Source organism: Oncorhynchus gorbuscha, linkage group LG03, assembly GCF_021184085.1.
Source record: "Oncorhynchus gorbuscha isolate QuinsamMale2020 ecotype Even-year linkage group LG03, OgorEven_v1.0, whole genome shotgun sequence".
Taxonomy (NCBI): domain Eukaryota; kingdom Metazoa; phylum Chordata; class Actinopteri; order Salmoniformes; family Salmonidae; genus Oncorhynchus; species Oncorhynchus gorbuscha.
In genome coordinates this window covers 33,455,705-33,479,931 of record NC_060175.1, presented here as the reverse complement: position 1 = coordinate 33,479,931, position 24,227 = coordinate 33,455,705, and the positions used below count along the sequence as shown (strand labels likewise).

At 41.6% G+C, this 24,227-nt stretch overlaps 1 protein-coding gene across 1 annotated transcript; it reads right to left on the bottom strand.

Annotated features, from left to right (window-relative positions):
* Positions 1-285: 285 nt before the first annotated feature.
* LOC124019616 (isotocin receptor-like) lies at positions 286-17,560 on the bottom strand. The gene is made up of 3 exons (XM_046335004.1): positions 17,469-17,560; positions 15,762-16,933; positions 286-1,806 (listed from the first exon to the last, which is right to left on the bottom strand). The coding sequence occupies exons 2-3, from the start codon at positions 16,681-16,683 to the stop codon at positions 1,553-1,555; spliced, it is 1,176 nt and encodes a 391-aa protein (XP_046190960.1). The 5' UTR covers positions 16,684-16,933; positions 17,469-17,560; the 3' UTR covers positions 286-1,552.
* Positions 17,561-24,227: the final 6,667 nt, after the last annotated feature.

Sequence of the window (24,227 nt, the reverse complement as noted above, 5' to 3'; positions counted from 1 at the left end):
TTAACTAGGCAAGTCAGTTAAGAACAAATTCTTACTTAAGAACAAATTCTTACTTACAATGACGGCCTACCGGGGAACAGTGGGTTAACTGCCTTGTTCAGGGGCAATTAATGAATGCCCCCCCCCCAAAAAAAAGTACATGAGCTTGACTAGTATGTTTTACTAAAAGTCAAACATGTCCTTTTTATCATAGAATATAACTTTTTTTTAAATAAGTTAAGTTATGAGGTCCAAAAGGCTCAACTCCATTTGATGCACAAAAAAAGTCATTTCAGACTCACTTGATAGAACACAAACAATTTATTTCAAATAAATAAGAGATACATACAGTGCATACTTTAAATGCAAATAAGGGAATGATGTTTTCTATTAAATGTTCAGTAGGTTTAAGGATTGAAAACCCAGACGTTTACAGTACAAGCAGAAGCCAACTTTGTAAAAAGTCAAATAAAAGAATACTGCCATTTGTGATGTGCACAAGGAACAGAGTTTCAAGTAGATTCATAATTAAGGCAGGTCACCCTCTTTATGCAATAGGTTCTAAAATACATTGAATAATCCAGATAGATCAAAGCAGGATTCATGGAATTGCTCTCCCAATTCTGAGTGTTCTGAGTGTGTGTAATCCATGTTCTCAAACCTATTTTGCAATGAAGAAGACGTCAGCCTACCACTCAAAAAGTACAGACAGAGTAATTGCGTAGGAACATTTTTGCCAAAGTATACCACAATCTTCATAGAAATACATTTGGATGTTTATGTTCATCCTAGAAGAAAATGGTAGCTAGTTTATTGAGTTGCCTTCTGTAAAATGAAGTAAGTAAACATTTACAGCATGACAGATATGGCAGTTGTCATTTCACAAACTGTGTAATAATGGAAACGTACTGTGTGTGTGACCTAAAGGATGGCGTGATACAACAGACATGAGCAACATAGCACAGGAGACATCCTATATGTCAATATGTGCAAAGCAATGCAAGAGGAGAGTAGCTTTACCTTCAGGCTGACAAAATGAATAAGAAATGTCACTGTCTTGGTCAGTATTCACAATCCAAACCACCATTACAGATCTGATTGACACAACGTCTGTGGCATGGGAGGCCTATGTTAATGGACTTTAAGTCCATGGTGAGGAGAACACAGCTCCCTTCTCTCCTTGGTTGGGAGTGACAGACAGTCAGTGCTTAATTTTCATTTACCATCTCCTGTCCTCCTCCACGGACCAAATATGTAAATCCATCAGTCTGAAAACACAATCAATGGATGACTCACTCTGAACTGCGACAGGACATTTGCCTGTAAGTGGAGATGTTCAAAATGTCCCCAAATAAATCTCCATCTGTACAACAATCAATTGTTCAATTTACTCTTGACAAACCATGTCTGGGACGAAATATAAAAATCAGTGCAATAGTTTTAGGTGAGCCTCCCCCAGAGCGGGACAACAGTAGGGGAAGGAGAAATGTGGGTTTGGGGCGGTGGTGGAGGGTGTGTGTGAGGGGTTTACAGTTTTGACTGGGCGGGTACCATTGTGGGAAGTGAGGGCGTCTCATGTGGTGGAGGTCTGTGTGACGCTCCTCTGGCTACTGGTGCTCTTGATAACGTAGGTGGAGGAGTTGCTTTTGCGGCTGGAGTCGTTGTCACGCTCGCAGTGGCACTGGGAGGACTTGAGGTAGCGGGCCGAGCAGCACACAAAGTTCTGCCTCAGGTCTGAGAACAGGTGGCCTGCAAAGCACATGTAGATCCACGGGTTACAGCAACTATTCAGACTGGCCAGCAGCATGGAGATGATGAAGGGCATGGCTGGGGAAACAAGACACACACACACTTAGATTTTTATTGATTGCAAATTGCCAATACATTAGGACGTCCTGCAGCATTAGGATGTCCTGCAGCATTAGGATGTCCTGCAGCATTAGGATGTCCTGCAGCATTAGGATGTCCTGCAGCATTAGGGTGTCCTGCAGCATTAGGGTGTCCTGCAGCATTAGGACGTCCTGCAGCATTAGGATATCCTGCAGCATTAGGACGTCCTGCAGCATTAGGGTGTCCTGCAGCATTAGGACGTCCTGCAGCATTAGAATGTCCTGCAGCATTAGGATGTCCTGCAGCATTAGAATGTCCTACAGCATTAGAATGTCCAGCAGCATTAGGACTTCCTGCAGCATTAGGGTGTCCTGCAGCATTAGAATGTCCTGCAGCATTAGGACGTCCTGCAGCATTAGGGTGTCCTGCAGCATTAGAATGTCCTGCAGCATTAGGACGTCCTGCAGCATTAGAATGTCCTGCAGCATTAGGATGACCTGCAGCTAGTAAAGTAGATACTCTGTAATTCCATTGCTTTGTAGCTTACTTTGAGCCACAAAATGACACAACCTAAATCTCAAAGGAACACAATGATGATAGATGAATGAATAACTCAATACATTTCCTCTCTCATATTCATAACCTTGCTCTTGGATAGATGTGAGGTAGGGAAGGATATGAATGAATGCATCTTGGCATTGGATCGATTATCTTTTCACTGAGGCATGACAGGTGGTTGAGTCCCAGAGACACCACAAGGGGCACTAAGCAGCAGTCAAACAGACAAACACATTCTAACACTTACACACAGCTTTTTTGATCTAACTCAGTTAGGCAAAGCCAGAGCTTCCGTGTTTGGAAGTATTTACCAGTAATAATATTGGTCCAAATGTAAATGAATGTTCTGTATATGCTACAGTACATTCAATATATACTGTATGCCATGTTAAATAGCATTCAGTATATTGGGCTCCTGAGGGGTGCATTGGTCTAAGACATTGTATCTCAGTGCTAGAGGTGTCACTACAGACACCCTGGTTCAAATCCAGGCTGTATCATAACTGGCTGTGATTGACAGACCCATAGGGCGGTGCACAATTGGCCCAGCATCATTCAGGTTTGGCTGGTGTAGGCAGTCATTGTAAATAACAAATTGTTCTTAACTGACTTGCCTAGTTAAAAAAGATCATGTATATAAAAATGTTTTATGGCTTTGTAAAAGGTGGAGCACGGGTGAAAATGGGGCCAAGATGTCATTTTAAGGAAGGAATTATGATGATAAATAACCTTTGGTAGATTAGCTCATGGTGCCGTTTACCAGGAGACAATCAATCACACTAAACTGGCAAATTAGAATCGTTCCCTTGATTCGTAAATCTGTTGTCAGGTGCTGTATTGACTGGTGGCCACGTTTTAGGCTCTTTAGCACATTCATAAAGGCTGACACAACATCAAACTATTTTATTTCCTCTTTTAAGAAAGACAATTATTTACAATCATCTGAGTTTAATATCAAGACTGCACTTCAGATGATTCACTGCCAGAGAAGCCAAGCAGTAGAATTCCAAAACAAGACTCTGTTTTGGCTCTCAGCCAACCAGTGACCTGGCTATCCGATTCACTACGCTATTAATTCCTTAAATGGAAGCTAGTACAATAACTCTCTATTTAGTATCTGATCACATGATTGTTTGAGTCGACACAACTGAAAAGGACTTCCGTGTTTTAATAAAAAGGCACATCTAACATGATATTTAATAACACTTTACTAAGGCCTCCACAGTGCTAGCTGTGCCCCTAGAGATTCTGAGTTTGAGTCCAGGCTCTGTCGCAGCTGTCTGTGACCGGAAGACCTATGGGGCGGTGCACAATTGGCCCGGCGTTGTCCGGGTTAGGAGAGGGTTTGGCCGGCAGAGATGTCTTTGTCCCATCATGTATGGTGTTTCCTCTGACATAGTGGTGCAGCTGGCTTCCAGGTTAAGTGGGCATTGTGTCAAGAAGCAGTGCGGCTTGGTTGGGTTGAGTTTCAGAGGATGCACGGCTCTCGACCTTTGCCTCTCCCGAGTCTGTACAGGAGTTGCAATTGGATACCATGAAATTGGAGGAGAAAAGGGGGTAAAAAATAAAATAAATAAAAAACGTTAATTTTCGAATGACAATAACAATAATGAGGCTTGGTGTCTCAAAAGCTTCTTTAAATGCAGGGATGAGCACACCGTGGCCATGGTGACAAGGCAGACTTGTGGAGGAAATGAATATTCATTACATACTAAACCAGTGGTTCTTAACCCTGTTGGAGGTACTGAACCCCACCAGTTTCATATGCGCATTCACCGAACCCTTAATTGGAAAAATAAAATGTGATTTTTTCAAATTCAAAACATAGGTATATATTTTACTGGTGCACAAAATGAACTGTGCGTCAACATCACTGTGTTCAAAGAACAAAATGATCAAACCAGGATTTTCACACAAAAACAAAAACATAATAATGAATATTTACTGCAAATCAGTGTGACTTCTGCTGTTGCCTTTCGGAGACCAGTTCAGAAATGCGCGGCTTCACCTTGGCAAGTGCCACTCTCATGTCATTTTCACAACAAAGTCTGTTCCTTTTCTTTGTTTTTATGTCTAGCATCCTCGAAAAGGATTGCTCGCAAAGATATGTTGTAACAAACGGTATGAAAATCTTGAGAGCTTTCTTAGCAATAACAGGGTACGTTACCATTTGTTGACACCAAAATGTTGAAAGCGTTGTTGTTCTGAAGAGTTGCTGTTGAACCTGGCTCTGCTGAATTTCAATGATTTCATCGAGGTATTCATCATTGACATTTGTTGTCTCAACACTAAATGTGAACGGCTGTCTCACCCATGCTGGATATGACACTCTTGTAGGGAAGTATCCGTCGAGAGACTTTGCAAGCTCATCTAAGTGCGTGGCAATTGCTTGCTTCAGTTTCGCGGGTGCAGAAATGTCTCCGATTCCAGATACATCTTCGATCTTACTTACACAGTCGTCCAGCAGGGGAAAGTTTGCGAAGTTATCATTCTCTGTTCGTCGTTTCCATAACGGTAGCTTTTTTTGAAAAGCCTTCAGGTTTTCCTCCGCTTCGATGATGTTGACTCCACCGCCCTGCATCTTTTGATTGAGATGATTGAGAGCTGCGAAGATATCAGCCACGTACGCTAAAATGAGAATGAACTCAGAATTTTTGTAGCAATCTGCATGACAATGTTGGTGCTCTTGCAAAAACAGGGCTAGTTCCACACACACGGCAAAAACACGATTCAGCACCTGTCCCCGGGATAACCACCAGCAACAAACCGATCCTCACAGCATCGTACGAAGTTGCTTACCTGATCGCAAAACAGAGCAAACGACACACCATTGGTGAAAGGATCGGTTTATTGCTGGGTACAATGCCGAGAACAGGCAGAGTAGCCTTTTCATAGAATCTGGCTCTCTTCATCTTGAATTCAGCGAGCGTTGTGTTCTTGTATTTCCCATCTCCATGCAGCTTAAAGAAGTGTTCTTAGTTTTGCAGGTGCTAGACTAGAATTACTCATCTTGAACCCCTGGGGTTCGATCGAACCCAGGTTAAGAACCACTGTACTAAACTGTTTATTAGACATACTGATTTTTATTTAAATAATAGTCCATTGTTACATGCTAGTATTTTTTACTGGTACAAACTTTTTGGGTGCGACCGCAGTATGTGACCTCCTGTGTTTGCGATCGGCAGGACTTTAGCTATGTGGGAATTGCTTGGAGGAACAGTGAATGGTGGCAATATCAGCTATCTTGATCTACACAGACGAGCTAAAGTACTTTTAACAACTCTGTTCCCTGCATATCTGCAGTCTCTCTTACTATAGAATTTCTACCACAGAATGCTGATTGATGGAGTCACTGCCAGTCAGCATCACACAGCAGAGCAGAGGGTGAGGCAACTTGGGGAGTATGAAGGCTGTACACTCAGGTATGGATGGGCATGGACACAACTCATAGATGGGATGCTGCAGATCAGCATCTGATAATCAATATTGAGACAACATAGGCAGCAAACTTTGTCTTGGTCAAAAAATGTTTACGGTTTAGCCAGTTTTCTTCATTATGTTGCCATTCAAAACAAATGACAATATAGTGCTAAACCCACAGGAACAAGCTCAAAATACCCACATGAAAAAAGACTATAGTACTGTAGTATTACTATATGTATATGTGGTCCTTCTGTAGCTCAGTTGGTAGAGCATGGCGCTTGTAACGCCAGGGTAGTGGGTTCGATTCCCGGGACCACCCATACGTAGAATGTATGCACACATGACTGTAAGTCGCTTTGGATAAAAGCGTCTGCTAAATGGCATATGATTATGATTATGATGATTATATATTATACAGTGAGTGTACAAAACATTAAGAACACCTTCCTAATATTGAGTTGTACCCCCAGGAGGTCACATACATAGCTTTCACCTGCATTTCACGGTAAGGTCTGTTGTATTCGGCGCATGTGACAAATAACACTTGATTTCATTTGACTTGATTCACCTGGTTAGTCTATGTTTTGTACACTGTGTGTGTGTGTGTGTGTGTGATTATGTATTTACATGTGTGCACTCTAGAGTGTGTTTTTTTACATGAGTATGAGAAGGTAATCAAGTCCTAAATCCCTTACATTTCAGCTATGGTACTGTTGTGTAGAAAGAGGGAAGAAGTACAGGTCCACATGAAGCTTCAATCAATGATATTGCTGTGGGTTGCTGTGTTTGGGAATCATGTTTCTGCTGAGTTCACCCCTTTTCAGGGAAAGCAGGAAACAGAGAACATGAACTTTTGTGTTTGCAGTTTGATTTTATTGCGAGAGTGGTGGAAAATTCTCCTATTTGAGCCCATCTCTGGGGAGCCAATGTATAACGGTTTTCGAGGAGGAAAAACACCACTGACAACCATTCTGTACTAAGGGATGTTTTCAATTTATAGTTTAGCTTCTCTGTGGCAAGAAAAGGAAGCTGCGGGCTATCTTAGCTCTATCAAGGGGTATGTCAAATAATCTGCTCTGTAATAAAGTGTCATGACTTAAATCCTACATTATAGTTTCATCAGAATAGTATTACAAGTGTGTCTTGATAGGTTGTTATCTGAATGTGAATAGGTGTAATGCTGACATCATTATCTGCCATGTTGGAGGTAATAGGCAGTGTGATGTGGTCCTTATCAAGCATTAGCAAAGTACTGCATGTGTTACTAATAGCCTCCTCGGTAATAGCCATTAGTCTGTACGGCTGTCTGGGCTCACTCTGCTGGCTGTGGTGCTGCTAGCTAATGGATACCTTATCTCTCCATAGCCACATGCAGCCAGGTTCTCTTCCATAATGGCTGCTTTCAAATTTATAAGCTACTATCTTTCCATTTTAAAGCCAATATATTATTGGTTTTTCCAATTGTATTTTATGGAAACATATAGTGAAAATAAACTATTTGCACCATGTTGCATCCCATGCCGAATGTGGCAATATAACTGCATTGGCCTTACTGCTGTTAGCCCATAGAAACTCAACAAATAAAAGATTCACTACATAGAACAACAGTCTAACGTGCGCTCTGGGAGTCGGGAAGCAAGTTCAGGGAGTGAATCATTTAATCAATAAATGGAACATAATACAAAACAAGAAACACGAACAACGCACAGACATGAAACAGAAACAACAACACCTGGGGAAGGAACCAAAGGGAGTGACATGAATAGGGCAGGTAATCTAGGAGGTGATGGCTTCCAGGTGAATGTCATTAGGCGCTGATGCGTGTGACGATGGTGGCAGGTGTGCGCAATAATCAGCAGCCTGGTGACCTAGAGGCTGGAGAGGGAGCACACGTGACAGTACCCCCTACCTGGCACGGGGCTCCAGCCGCAGGACGCCAACCAAAGGGACGTTCCCGGGGAACAGGAGCGGAACGGTTGCCTCCGCTGAGGAGCAGAAACCTGACAAACCGGCTGAGGCGTGAGATCCTGATGACCCAGCTGAAAACTCCCTGGTTGCATCGGCTGAGGCACGGGAACCTTTTCACCCAGCTGAGGCATGGGAGCCTATCGATCCCATTAAGGTATGGAAACCTGTCGATACAGCTGAGGCAGGGGAACCCGTCGAACCCGCCGAGGCATGGGAACCTGTCAAGCCAGCTGAAGCATGAGAGTCCGACGAACCGCCTGAGGCCTCCCTGGTAGCTCCGGTACTGCCACCCGGACCCGACATCACCTCCAACACAAAAACAAAAAAACCACCCCCTGATGCCTCCCTTTGGTGAGGCGTTATTCTGTAACGTGGGCGCTGGGAGTCGGGAAGCAAGTCCAGGGAGTGAATCATTTAATCAATAAACATAAGCACACGTGACGTAGTCCAAAAATAAATCAAAGGGAAGTTGGTTTTAAGGTGTCTGTTCTATATAAGAACGATCAGGTAATTATTATTTATTATTTTGCCCATACAAAATATTTGGGGGCACTAAACCACTTCCATATATACTGTACTTCCTTCAGATGAGTCTTGTAAAGGCTGGTTCAAAAAAAGTCTCATCTTTCCATCGAGTGGTCATATTCATCTGTAGGCCAAACCGTTCTGACGCTACAGACGTTTCCGTGACAAGAACGATTTTCGGGATGTCTCATGGTTTGACAAACACAGCTGTAGCTTGGCAACCTTCCAACGCAAAAGGTTGAAGGCTGCCATTGGCGGATGTGGTGGATTGAGACGCAGCCCATGCAAAAACTGTTATCTCTACCTTAAACAGGTGGATTGAGACGCAGCCCATGCAAAAACTGTTATCTCTACCTTAAACAGGTGGATTGAGACGCAGCCCATGCAAAAACTGTTATCTCTAGCTTAAACAGATGGATTTGGATTTTTAATTTTATTATGCTAATTATATTCCCACGGGGGTGCGGACAACTACTCTACTTAAAAAAAAAAGATAACTTTGGCTGAGAATTGTTATTTCTATAGTTTTCCATACACTTGTAATGCAAGATTGTTTGGGGATTCTAATAACTGTTTACCACCTTCTTTTATTTCCTGGTGTTTGTCTTGAAATGTTGGGAAATCATTTGTGATGCTGCTGCTGTGGGAATCAGAAGGGAACAGAACAGGAGAGCAGTTGTGTTTAATATTATTATTTGACCCTGCTGGTCATCTATGAACATTTGAACATCTTGTCCATGTTCTGTTATAATCTCCACCGGCACAGCCAGAAGAAGACTGGCCACCCCACATAGCCTGGTTCCTCTCTAGGTTTCTTCCTAGGTTCTGGCCTTTCTAGGGAGTTTTTCCTCGCCACCGTGCTTCTACATCCGCATTGCTTGCTGTTTGGGGTTTTAGGCTGGGTTTCTGTACAGCACTTTGAGATATCAGCTGATGTAAGAAGGGCTATATAAATACATTTGATTTGTTTGAATTTGATTTGAATACATAGTGCTGTGCTGTACCTCTGATGTATTTCCAATGGATGGATGGTCTCACTTTGATTTACCATGCTCCTTAGCTGTTTACAGCAATACAGATAAAATGATATATTGTGCCTCTTCAAAGGATAGAACATAAACAACATGGCAACCCCAAACAGTAGGCCATCTACTGTATTTAGTTCAGTGCAGATTGTCCAATCTCCCTCCCCTGCATACCAGAATCTGAATGTGGATAGGCCTGGCTAATGGGATACAGTATGTAAAGTGTGATTGATAAAGTGTGCCAATAATTACATATAGAGGGTTGGAGGATTCTAAATTAAAACCAAATGCCACCTCATGGGTCTCCCGGAGGCAGCCAGCATAGGTATTGAACCTCCATCTATAGCAATGCATTTTGAACTGAAATGCAGTATCTTAGACAGCTGCGCCACTCGAGAGGCCCCATCCATAATGTATCAAAATACAGAGAGATGTTGGCTTATATTCAGTCAACACATATTTTAAGAATATCATGGAATATAATTGAACATTTTTGTTTCTCCATGCTTGTCTCAGAGAAATGCGAAACGGTACTGAAATAGTCATCCACAGCAGGTAGGCTATATATAACGATATTTGAGATTATTTTGTTTTTTTTAAACGACAGTGAGTGATTGTAATCTGAATAGGCCAAAATAATATTTATAAAGTCCAAAATATAGCCCTGCTAATAGCCATAATGGCGATGTACAACGTGACCATGTGTGTTTGAAAGAGTATTAATCAGTAAGCAACCATTTGTTAACCTTCATTAGACAACATTGTTCTGATATTTCTCTAATTCAGTGATATTCACGTAGTAATTCGTTATGGATCCATAACTAAATAAACATTGGCATTTTGAAAGAGTATTTGTATCATTATTTTATTAACGAAAGCATAAATATGATGATGAAGAAATACAGTACTGTACATTATATGTTTTTCCATTTGTATAATAAAGCATTAAAGGATTTTGAAGATATAAGCCACCTGCATTTATTTATTAGGCTGTAGCAGAACAGCATAATGGTCCAGACGGCCCTTGCCGTGCCTAGTGAGGAGTTGGTCAAGTTATGTTGTCAGAAGAGGAATAGAAATGTCAGGGTGAACCGACGACCTGATGAACCCACCAGGTATGTTGACTCTGCCTTTCGGAGGTGGAGTTCCAGAGCTCACAGGTGTGCCTGGCATGGATCCTCTCCCACTTCAACGCGTCATTCTCTGCCTGACTCTATGCTGATGCCGCCTGGCTCTGGACCAATGCATCAGCTGTCGCCCTTATCTCTGCCCTCAGATAATGTTTATCTTTCTGCTGGTCTGTCTTCAATGACTCGATCTCGGTCTTCAAGGTTTGAATCTGATCCATGTGCACCTTCATCAGATGAGCAGAATGCTACTGCCCTGAGCCCTCTTCGATTACAGTGGCCTATGAAAGAAACGGTTGATCAATTAAGAATTAAAAGTGACTCCAACAAAATTTTCAGAATCTAACAAAACGAGCCATTTTCTTGGCAACCATGTGTTTTTTCGGTACGGTCCGTTGTCCAGCCGTTTGCTACCCAGTGGGGTGGGGTGGGGGTCCACCACCCCTCCCTTCCTCCTCCCCATTTCCCCATGGGGTAGGTCCGTCTTCTGTGCACGGCTCTGTGGCCCATCCCATGCCCCCTGCCCTCGTGCCTTGAACCTTGCCCGCCCATACATAATTCTAAATTAATAATAATCGCTTTGTTTAAAAAAATAACAATATTTTGGAGATTTTGTTTTCAAATAACGTAAAATGAGTGAGAAAAAGGACATTCTTGAACTTGGGGTGAGATATTGTTACTAATTTGCAAATAAAGCCAGCTTGTTATTTAGACTGATTTATTTCTGTTTTTAGAGGGAGAGAAACCAAAAACCTATAGTCAGCCTTAATCTCCCAGTCAAGGACAGCACCGGGATTGAACCAGCATCTGTAGCAACATAGCTTCCGCTGCAATGCAGGGTCTTAGACCTTTGCGCCACTAAGGCACTGTACTGTACAACATGACTGGTCGGGAGTAGGCTACAGTACTACAGAGACACAGTAACACATTGGGACCCAAAGCATAATCAGTGCTCTAACTCCCCCTTGTGCTGGTCTGGAGCAATGAAGTAGTGACGCAGGGTATTGTACTAAACCACAAATGAAGTCCCACAGCGTAAATTGCAAAACCTTTAGTGGAGCAACCACATTATTGGCTAATGGGGAGGCTATTTTCTAGGGGTGTAGGGTGGAAGCACGGATCTTTACAGGAAGCAGACAGACAGGAATTCCCTGTTACGCGGAGACTGTTACTACCCTACACCCCTAAAAAAGAGCCTCCAAATTAGCCAATACAGTCGCATACACATAATTTGTACTACACAAAGTGACTATGACAAACAAGCCAACTATCTGGATAAGCGTTTCAGACAACGGGGTTACCCAGAGGAATGGCTGCATGACGCAAGGGAACGTTAGAAAAATAAGACCCAGGATGACAGCCTCACGCCCAAACCGCCCCGCCCTCCCAACCAAAGCGTTCAATACTTCCTTCAATACTCCCCACTTGGTAAACAGTTCGATCACATCATTAAAAAACACTGGCACATCTTGAGCACTGATCCACAACTGGAAAAGATGTTTAAAGAACCATGCACACAACATAATTCAATGTTTGGTGAGGTATGATCTTCCACCTGTGCCACGTAGTACCTTTCTTAACAATGTGCCCAGTGGTGGTTCTAGCTTCTATGGCTCCCAGGGTGAACCACCCTTCAGCCCCCCACCAACAACAAAGCACCAATGTGCAGTAACTGTCATTTTGTATTCAGACATTTGGAACAATGCAAATAATTAATCCTAACATTTAAAACTATATAAATATAAAAATATATACAAAAATAAGACTCGGAAATATCAAAAAGAAGTAACAAAGACAAATAGAAACAAATTCCCAAATTCCCCACCCATTCCCCAACACTGTCAACCAAGACTCAATACATTACCCATTCCCCAACACTGTCAACCAAGACTCAATACATTACCCATTCCCCAACACTGTCAACCAAGACTCAATACATTACCCATTCCCCAACACTGTCAACCAAGACTCAATACATTACCCATTCCCCAACACTGTCAATCAAGACTCAATACATTACCCATTCCCCAACTCTGTCAACCAAGACTCAAGACTAAACCAATTCACCTTGGTGGTGTGCAGACTGGTTTTATATTATTCTTAACAATTTTGCACAACCCAGAACAACCCAAAATGCAACAATATGTCTGTGAACAATATTATGAATGAATTGTGGATTATTTGGTATCATTTCGTAGTGTGACTGATTTTGCTAATTGCATTAGTACTGTACAAAATTAGAGGTGCACTATTTAATAGATTCCGCGCTCCCCCTACCTCAGGCTTCCAGTGGGGAGACCTAAGGTTAACCTTGGTGTAATGTGTATACCTTCCGGACAGCTATTATAGGCCAATTTGGTTGGAAAGAAATGTAAACAAAAATGGCATGCAAAACTCGAACTGCCAGCGGCGACCTGTCATTCAGGGCAGAGCCCCACCGGTTTCGAGCTCCACATTTTTAACAAAAATAAATAAAGTACAATTTGAGCTTGCCTGTTTTGCATGTTATTTTGGCATTAATATGTGTCACATATCAGTTTGAAAACAATGTAAAAAATATATATATTGTTGAATTAATAAAGCTGCATGCAAACGTGGTCTCTTTTTTGTTTCTTGAGTAAGGCAGCTCCAAAATGTAGGTGTTTCAGCCTAGCTCAGTGCTTTCTGTGGTGGTGGTGGGGCAAACCAGCAGAAAATACAGAGAGTTGTGTCGTGATTGGCTCTGTCACGCCTGCTCACGCTCTTCGCCCCCTTGTCACGCGCATCAGTGATTTATTAGACTCACCTGGACTCAATCACATGTTTATTACCTCCCCTATATTTGTCAGTTCCCTGCTCTGTTCCCCTCTACTGCATTAATTGTCTTATGTCTGTATTACCGAGTTCTGACGCTGTTCCTGTCCTGTTCCATGTCTGTTCCTAATTAAATGTTGACTCCCCGTACCTGCTTCTCTACTCTAGTGTCAGTCCTCACAGGCTCAGTGTTCTGTCACACATGGGGACACTATGTCACCTCAAAAATTCAAGCCCCCTTGGGTGCTGCCATAGAGTTACATTAGAAGTACCCAACCAAGAAGGCCTAAGGTCATTGGCCACAGATAAAATGACATCAAATCATGTTTTATCTACATTAGCTTTGATTGGACTGATCATGTCAACATCATACTTTAAAAATCTTAGCTATCAGTCATCATCATGAATCAAGTCGACAATCTACTGGCAAATCATTTTTAATCCTTGTCATATGAAGATAAATAATTAATAGAAATTATAGATCAAATGTATCGGTGCTCTTTGGCCATTGGACATAAACATTGACACACAACAAGTAGGAAATCACAACTTCAACAATGCGTGGTTTGGAAGGAATCAGTGGCTAACTGCAAGCATTGCAAAAGCAATCACTAGCCTGCTGTTCAGTGGGGTGGCTGTGTGGTCCCAAGTCTAAGATTAAGGGTCTCTTTTCCTAGTTTAAAATGATAAACATGCAACATTGGCCATGCTGTCAATGAAGCATGATTTGTGCTGCACTCAAAACAACTGTTAACTCAAAATCTGACTTTAGTGAGTTCAAGATAACTGAGAACTCTGGGAAAAACGAGCCACGACTGGAAAAATACGTTTTAAACTTTAAAAAAAACTTGGAATTGTAAATTGGGAACTCGGGCCTCTTTCTAGAGCTATGACCTGAAGATCACTGACGTCATCATGATTCAAACTTTTTTTCTGCGATTTCCCAGTTCTCCTGAAAGCACCATAAATCCAGAGAATGCCAGGCTTTGATGACAAAGTTTGATGACAAAATTTTCCCACAAAAGGACCACCTTCCACCACCTTCCTGTTCAAGTGAGCACAGCACAACAAGGTGGGTCCAAAAATGTATTGTATGCTTCTGCATAAATGATGTAATATGCCAGAGGGATATGTATACTGTAGCTAAGAAAGTAACACTTGGTCTATGTTGTGTAGTAAGCTGTTAGTAGCCCATGTACCTCACTCTAATAATTTGGTTTATTTTCACCTCTTAAAATGTTGCTTACTGTTCTGACTTGGTGGTGCACATGTAGCCTATAACCTGTTTTTGAGAAATGTAATCATCAAATCAAATCAAATTTTATTGGTCACATAAACATGGTTAGCAGATGTTAATGTGAGTGTAGCGAAATGCTTGTGCTTCTAGTTCTGACCATGCAGTAATATCTAACAAGTAATCTAACAATTTCACAACAACTACATTTTACACACAAGTGTAAAGGAATTAATAAGAATATGTACATATCAATATATGGATGAGTGATGGCCAAACGGCATAGGCAAGATGAGAATATTGTAAGAGCTTTCATTGTTTGCTTATATGCCCCATTATTTATCTTATGGTTCTGACTTGGTGTACAGGGAGAACACTGTAAGAACGGCCCATGTTCTGAATTCTTTTGCTGTTCATTTCAAAAGTGTTGAACAAATAGTTATATTGACTATGTCTGTCCTAGCTCTCTCATTAATTAATCAAAATTACGGATTTCCTCTTATTCGCTTTTCATCCCCTTATGCCATAGTTTGTACATCTCAATTGTCAGTAGAAACCACATTTGTTTAAGCAAGTCAGCCATATCAGCTATGTTTTTTAAAGACAGTAAATGAGGCTGAATGAACTGTTTCGCTGCCAGACAAAGCTCTGCTGATAGCCAGGTGTAGCAGTGGTAAGGTTCATTTGCAACATGGCATTTTGGTTGGCTGGAGGAATATAATGAGATGCTGCGAAATTATCGAAGTTTACGTTGTCATTTTATCCACTGCCTGTGTGGGCACTGCCTGTGTGGGTGGCTACTCCATATGATGCGTCTAATCTTACAATGGCATACATCCTCTGATGTTCCTCAGGTTGGCCAAAATTTCCTGGGTAAAAGTGCAGTGTCCAATATTGTGCGAATTTCATTTGACTGTCAATGGCAAAGGTTGTATAGTGTATATTTGTATATTTGTATTATCATCGAGGCTATTTTCTATTTGTAATTATTCAAGTATTTACGTACACCATTACTGGACCTGTGGGCTGCTCCGGTGCGCAGAATGCCGAAGTCTGATAAATAATACTACACCGCATGCAACATTACGCACGCCGTATGATAAACCCCAAGGCAGAATACGTTCTGAGCGTTTTAAATTAACCATGGACATTCATTGTGGTTTAACTTTAAAATGTACATGTTAATAATTGCTTCAGTCTAGAATTGCGAAGCCCATCGTTAAAGTAGCTCCTGTTACGCACATAATCTCACCACACTGCATTTTAATGGTTCTTTTCGAGGTGGAGTTTAAATTTTACCTTCCCGGGGCGCCGCTGGATCCCAAGCCGTCCACATCTGCACGGTGAAGAAAGGTGTCCAGCAAACAATATACGCCAGGACTATGACAAATGTCATTTTAACGGTGGTTATCTTCGCTTTGGAGATGAGCTTTACACTGCTCACCCGGGCGAGCGCATGGCCTTTCGAAGTCTTCGGGGTGAGGCTTATGCACTGCTCCCTCTTGGTTTTCATTCTAAAGTTTTGCCAGATCTTAAAGCTTATTAGCCCATAGCATAGGCTCAGGATGGCCACTGGTATGATGTAGATGGTAAGGCTAATCCAAGTTATATACGCTTTGGCACCCCAGGGCTCAACGAAGTCACCCCAGCAGTCATACACTCCGGCTCCAACGTCCTTCAGAGAAAATATGTACATCTGTGGGCTGCTGAACAATAGGCTGAGGACCCACGATATAATCACATAGAAGCGATCCTTTCTCTTGTGCAGAGACTGAAGCGGCTGACAAATCGCCAAACACCTGTCCACGGACATCAAAACAAGCACATAGGTAGAGGCGAACATTCCGACGATTTGAAGGTATTTCACCAACCTGCACAGGATATCGGGTCCATAGAAACGGAAAGTAATGTCCCAGATAAGTTGTGGCAGGACCTGAAATATAGCCACAACGAGATCCGCGATGCTGAGGTGTTTCATGAAGTAGTACATTCGGGACTGGGTGTGCTTGGTGGTGTGGATGGCCACCAGAACGCACAGGTTCCCAGCCAGGGCAAGGAACAGGACCAGGGCGAGCACGGTCACCTCCACTTTCGCCACCTCGTCGTTCCGTTTCAGGGGGTTAGTCTGGTTTCCCCCGGTGAACCCGTTGCCAGGGGTTGAGTTCTTCCAGGATTTGTTGAATGACCAAAAGTCCTGCTCATTTAATATGGTACTTTCCATTGTGTTGATCGTATCCTCTGCCAGTCCTCGTGCGACGCCCAAAATGCAATTGCAGCAATGGTCAGCCACCGTTAAACAGTGGAGGGTTGTTTTAAAGTACCGCGTATTCTTTGGCTCTTCGTCTAACAGGTGGCAAGGCAATGCGTCCTACTGTGGAGCTGTGTTGTTACCTTTTACGCACGTGGGAAAATGTAATCGCAATTTTGCGCTGAAGCCTTATTTCTTATTCATATCCGAATAGGATCAGACACTGAAGGAGAGGAAATAGAGGAAACACATAAAAACCTTGTTTTCATTCAAAACAATTCAATTATATAATACCAAATTGAAGGGGCAATCTGAGATTGGTGCATCCATTTTTGTCAGTTAAAATGAAAGCGATTTGGCTACCCGTGGCTCCTAAGAATACACCTTATACATGCCTCATGAGCTTAGTTCAACTGTCGAAACCCATCAGAACCCAAAATATATGCTCATTTAATTGTAAACAAACATTTTACAGTAAAAAAAATATGGTTCAAACTATCATTCTGATAGCATGGAAGGTCTTTGTATTCATAGCTCAGTCTGCTTTGTTATTGTTTGAAATGTAGATAGCCCCTTTTAAACGAAAAAGGAATAGCACCAAATAATATGATTTAAGAAATTAATGATAGAGGCTCACCAATGTGTAACACATTGTCTATGCATATTCTTCAGACATCCAAATTATAATTTAACATAGCCTACAAGTAATACATAGCCTATTATGATGGGTTTTCCTAATGTAATTGTAGACTACTTACATGTGAATCTGCTTAACCCTCTGTCTTGTAAATAGAATACTGGAACGCCACAGTGTTTTTCTTTTCATAAACCAGTGAGCCTCCCTCACTAGTAGCGATCGGAATGGCCAGTATCATGATATTTATACCACTGGTATCCCTGGCCAAGATGACACACGAGAAATGGATTTACACATTATTTCCACTAGGTGTCCATGTGCGCCACTCTTATAGATGATGGCCTAGTACTGAACAATTCACTCCATCTGAAATGAAAACATCTGAAATGAAAACTGTCCTATTTCCGAAAACGAAGTGGTCATCATCATCATCATTTACCCTAGTCAACTAAAATCATATAATGACAAACATAACGAACAATCATAATTAAATGGCTAAATTAAATAACTTCACACTAGAGATGAAATATATGGACACTAGCTTTACAGTCAGACAGCAGTCGATTTGGCTACAATACAGCCAATCTGTAAATAGCACACCCCACTACCTCATCCCCATATTATTACTTACCCTCTTGCTCTTTTTCACCCCAGTATCTCTACTTGCAAGTCATCATCATCTGCACATCTATCACTTATTATTAATGCTAATTTGTAATTATTTTAGCCTATGTGGCCTATTTATTGCCTACCTCCCTACTCTTCTACATTTGCACACACTGTACATAGATTTTTCTATTTTAATTTTATTTTGTGTTATTGACTGTATGTCTGTTTATGTGTAACTCTGTGTTGTTGTTTTTTTCACACTACTTTTGCTTTATCTTGGCCAGGTCACAGTTGTAAATGAGAACTTGTTCTCAACTGGCCTACCTGGTTAAATAAAGGTGAAATATTTGTAAAAATTTAAAATGGCATGTCTAGTGCAACTTTCCATTTAATTCCATGAATGCCTCTGAAACAATTGTGGAAAAAATGTTATCCCACTGAGCACACATATTGAATCAATGTTGTTTCCACGTCATTTCAATGAAATTATGTTGAACCAACGTGGAATAGAAGTTTAATTTGTGCCCCAGTTGGTTCTTTCCATCGGCAGCCTGCTGCTCAAGGTTGGTAGGCCTAAATTATTGATCGAATTTAGGATGGTTGTAAATGCAAATGTTGACTACATCCATGCCATGCATAACCTTGAAATGGCATATTTGTCTCATTGATGATGGTTTAGAAAGCCTTTCGGCACAGAAATCGAAATCAAATCAAATCAAATTTATTTATATAGCCCTTCGTACATCAGCTGATATCTTAAAGTGCTGTACAGAAACCCAGCCTAAAACCCCAAACAGCAAGCAATGCAGGTGTAGAAGCACGGTGGCTAGGAAAAACTCCCAGGAAAGGCCAAAACTACCCCAGCCACTGAAAGGAATGAGTTCGTCTGCATCCGAGTCCCCCGGGCCAGTAGACAAACTTCTTCTGAATCCTAAAAGTCAACAAGTTCCCAAAACGAGCCATAAGAAGAACTAAGAAGTATGGGGTTGCTGGATGATTATTGAGGAAGAAGTCAGCCTATGAGATACTATGCAGATAGCCTTAGAAGAGATTACTATGTGTGGACTGACTTGTCTTGGCCTAATCTTAGAACATTATTAGAGGCTTAGTTACTGCTCCTTTGCTTCCTGACTGCAGGTCAATCGGCCCACACGCTCATCTTACATGCCATAGTTTCGACACTGCTGCTGCTTTTTATGTCACACACATTAGTTTAAAACATGGCAAAGGTTAAAGGGGCTTGTTTTCATAATTAGTGAATGGTGTCGCTTAACAGAACAAAATTAGGAGATCTCCATTATAGATCACTTATAAGCAGTTGAACTGGCAGCCGTTTTGCACTATTGTTCACTATGGTTTAAGTCATCAATCTTGCAAGATGGCAACATTTGATTAATGTAGTAGTTTTTTATTGTGAATGAATAATCTTTTTAATACTTTATAATATGTCCATAAATAGTTATATTCTGTTTTAGGAACATTGACCCAAAATATTTCACCTTCTTTATTACTTTACCAAACATATCATTACATTAGTGATAGTCAAAATCTGTTAAATTTGTGAATGTCTAAATCAACATTTGGGCCATTTAAACAGCATTTGTCCCTCCTATAGACAAGGGGAGATAGGCTGGGTTTTGTAATTCTGCAATGTGTCTGCCTCACACGTAAAACAAATATTTGACTTCCACACAAAATTACTTCTTTACTTATTTTAGATTTAAGGAAGTGTGTAGATTGCATGCGTTATTATAGTTATATGAAAGTTATGTATTTAGATCTGCCTGCTCGAACAAATTCAGCGATTGCTTTGCCAAGTCTGTGCTGTGAAGCAGTCGAGCTGGATAAATGTTTTTCTAAGGAATGCCCATCTAACCTAAAGTTGCAGTGAAGTGATATAAATTGAATTAATGATGCACCCGACCAGCAGAGGGAGGGAAATACACATTTATTAGACAGAGGACGTTTACAAGGTCATAGGAAGCATTTTTTAAGATATACTGAACAAAAATATAAACACAACATGCAACAACGTCAAAGATATTACTGAGTTATCGTTCATAGAAGGAAATCAGACAATTGCAATAAATTAATTAGGCCCTAATCTATGGATTTCACATGACTGCGCAGGGGAGTAGCCATGGGTGGGCCTGGGAGGGCATAGGGGAGCCCCCCCCCCATGATCCCACAGGTGAAAAAGCCGGATTTAGAGGTCCTGGGCCGGCATGGCCACATGTGGTCTGCGGTTGTGAGGCCAGTTGGAAGTGCTGCCAAATTCTCCAAAACGACAGTGGGCTTATAGCCTTTTACTGTCCCCACCACAGAGCGCACCTGTGTAATGATCATGCTGTTTAATCAGCTTCCTGATATGCCACACATGTCAGCTGGATGGATTATCCTGGCAAAGGAAAAATGCTCACTAACAGGGATGTAAACATTTGGAAAACTTCTGGGATCTTTTATTTCAGCTGATGAAATATTTTTGTTCAGTATAGTTCATTATAGTTATACTAGTAATTGTGGTAATGAATGATGAATGATGGTGGACCTTACATAAGCTCCCTGACTTGGCTCTCCCCACTTTATGCCCCGCTGTAGAATCCTCATTGAGTCTCCAGGGTCAACTTTAAGAAAACTCAATTACGTGACATGTATCACTCCCTAAATCTACTGTGTCCCACATCCTAGCCGGAGCTTATCCCAGTCACTTCTACATTCTCCCACAGATTCCAGTGGCTGTGGAATTCCCACTGACGCAGGGGCCAGCTACGAAGTTAATTATTCTATAGCGCTGATGATGAGGATGGTGATATCACTAACAAAAGGATCACTGGTTGCATAAGCACACCCCGGGGCCCAGACCCTTCTCTTCTCTTCCCCTCTCTGTTAGCCAAGGCACATGGCCAGCAGACCCAGGTTACACATTCTAACAGAATGTGTGTTGTGATTCTACCCTTTAAAGTAACTGTTCTGTGTTTCCAGATTTTTATGAACATAACCCATAATAATTCATTACAATATGAGTGAAATGGTTTTCCTTCCAAAAATGTGTAATTATGTTTAAAAAATAGCTTTTCTATGTTAGAATGGTGTGGCCAGCTGATTGGCCAGCTCAGCCTATGAGCCAACATGACATGTTCTGTGACGAAATAGCAAGCATTTTTTAAACGGTCTGTTTAAATACAAGTTTGAGGTGGGGTGTTTGAAGCATTTTTTCTCCGATTTATGCTTTGGCCATAAATAGTGGCCCACTCTGACAGCCTCAGCAGAGCCTGACTCGGTCTGTTTGTAAAGTCAGGACCCCAGCCCTCTCGCTCCCAAACCATAGCAGGATGAAGCTCCCCGTGGTGTCTGTGGAGTGCCTCTGGGAGAGGTGTTTATTTGGGCTAGCCCAGTCTGAGGGGCACGGCGTGGGCAGGGGTGGTCAACCCTGGTCGCTCCTCAGGGGGAAATGAAACCAACAAGTCCAACAATATCCATCTTTCATTTCAGAGGATTATGTCCTGTTCATATGGAACAGAACACAACAAGCGAGGCTGCTGCTGTCCTGTATTTGCATCCAGTGTTAACTGAGCAAACAATTACTAGTAATTCACATTTGTCCTGTCTTCATGATGAAAACATCCATTATCATAATAGGTGGATCATAATAGGTGGAAATGCTTCTCTCTTTCTGGGAGGAGTAAAGATGGAAACAGCTAGAACACAGTGATTCGAGGTGTTATTTCCATCCACTTTTCATTACAAGTGGAGTCGATGTCAGACCGGAATAATTGGGTTTTCTGAATTCACAATCTTATCGGCAACAGTCCTAAAAAAAGCTAAATATTACTGTTTTTCTAGCTCCTCGTTAGTTTGACCAAAGAATACACAGCGGCTTGTCAGGTTCTCTTTCCAATACATATTCAACAAGAAACAGTTTATGTACCCATTGGGTACAGATGTCAATTTAACATTTTTTCCACACTGGTTCAACGTAATTGAATTGAAATAATGTGGAAACAACGTTGATTCAACCAGTGTGTGCCCAGTGGGTAGTCCTTCTGCTCTTGCAGCTGTGCTGCAGCTTCTTTACCAACTGTATTATTTCATACTTCAGAAATAAGTATACTGTTATTCTTAAGAAACAAACGGACATGAAGTGGGGTCCAGAATTATTGACACGATTGATGAAGGTGAATAAAAATGACTGTATAAAATAAATACTTGAAATACTGAGCTACTGTATATTGTATGCTCAAAATATGGGAAATTCTATTATTTTATACTAATACAATTCATGCATTCTCATTTCGATGCCAAACCCACCACTGGTGTGCGTGGCCAAAGAACTCTATTTTCATGTCAGCTGACCAATCAAAGTGCCAATGTCATTTAGCAAACTCCAGGAATTTCCATTTTTTAAATAACATGAAAATGATGCTCGTTGGCTACACACACCAGTGGTGGGTTTGGTGTCATTTACATTACATTTACATTTAAGTCATTTAGCAGACGCTCTTATCCAGAGCGACTTACAAATTGGTGCATTCACCTTATGACATCCAGTGGAACAGCCACTTTACAATAGTGCATCTAAATATTTTAAGGGGGGAAGGGGGGGGTGAGAAGGATTACTTTATCCTATCCTAGGTATTCCTTAAAGAGGTGGGGTTTCAGGTGTCTCCAGAAGGTGGTGATTGACTCCGCTGTCCTGGCGTCGTGAGGGAGTTTGTTCCACCATTGGGGAGCCAGAGCAGCGAACAGTTTTGACTGGGCTGAGCGGGAACTGTACTTCCTCAGTGGTAGGGAGGCGAGCAGGCCAGAGGTGGATGAACGCAGTGCCCTTATTTGGGTGTAGGGCCTGATCAGAGCCTGGAGGTACTGAGGTGCCGTTCCCCTCACAGCTCCGTAGGCAAGCACCATGGTCTTGTAGCGGATGCGAGCTTCAACTGGAAGTGTCGAAATGAGAATGCATGAGCAGAAGAAAAACATACCGACTGTAAAATATGGTGGTGGATCTATGATGTTATGGAGCTATTTTGCTTCCACTGGTCCTGGGGCCCTTGGTAAGGTCAATGGAATTATAAACTTTACCCAGTAACCAGGATATTTCAGCCCAAAACTTGGTTGCCCCTGCCAGGAAGCTGAAACCTGGCTGCAAGTCGATCTTCCAGCAAGAGAATAAATAAATGATTAATTTGCCGCAAAATCAACGTTTTGCAATGGCCATCTCATTCTACAGACTTTGAACCCCATTTTAAAACCAGTGGTTTGACTTGAAAAGGGTAGTCCATAAGCGCAGATGAAGGATATCAAGGATCTGGAAGGATTCTGTATGGAGGAATGGTCTAGGATCCCTCCCAGTGTGTTCTCCAACTCATTTTCTTGTTGTTGAAAAGGGCTCAGTGTCATTATCATCGCAAGGTGAGGTATTGAAAGATATTGAAAACAGGGGTGTCAATAATCTGACCCTTACATTTTTGAGATTTTATTTTATTACTTGTTCAACAAAATATTTTTCTCAGAGTAATTGTATTAGTATTAAATAATATAATTTCACATTTTTTATGATGCATGAATACAGCATAGTATTTGAATTATATATTTTATACAGTCATTTTTGCTCATCTTTATAAGGGTGTCAATAATTTCAGACCTCACTGTGGGTAGCCTAGTGGTTAAGAGTGTTGTACCAATAACCAAAACGTCACTGGTTCAAATTCCTGGGTCAATAAGATGAACAATCTAGCGATGTTCCCTTGTGCAAGGCGCAAAACCCTAATTGTGCCTGTGAGTCGCTCTAATGCTTCATTGACCAGACAATATGGATCTGCACGAGAGGGAAGTGTCATTGTCCAGTTACACCTGAGTACAAAGTCAACCAGCTAACAATCAATCAAATGTATTTATAAAGACCTTTTTACATCAGCCAATGTCACAAAGTGCTGTACAGAAACCCAGCCTAAAACCTCAAACAGCAAGCAATGCAGATGTAGAAGCACGGTAGCTAGGAAAAACTCCCTGGAAAGGCCGGAACCTAGGAAGAGACCTAGAAAGGAACCAGGCTCTGAGGGGTAGCCAGTCCTCTTCTGGCTGTGCCAGGTGGAGATGATAGCAGAACATGGCCAAGATGTTCAAACGTTCATAGATTATAATAATAATCATAATAATAATAATCACAGTGGTTGTAGAGGGTATTTTGCTTCCACCTCAGCGCCTCAGGAGTAAATGTCAGTTGGCTTTTCATAGCCAATCATTCAGAGTTAGAGGCAGCAGGTGCTGTAGAGAG

Coding starts and splice junctions, on each gene's coding strand:
- LOC124019616 (XM_046335004.1), bottom strand. CDS start 16,683: ATGGAAAGTACCATATTAAATGAGCAGGACTTTTGGTCATTCAACAAA. Junction 1,807..15,761: donor TCCAGCGGCGCCCCGGGAAG/GTAAAATTTAAA, acceptor TTGTTTCCCCAG/CCATGCCCTTCATCATCTCC.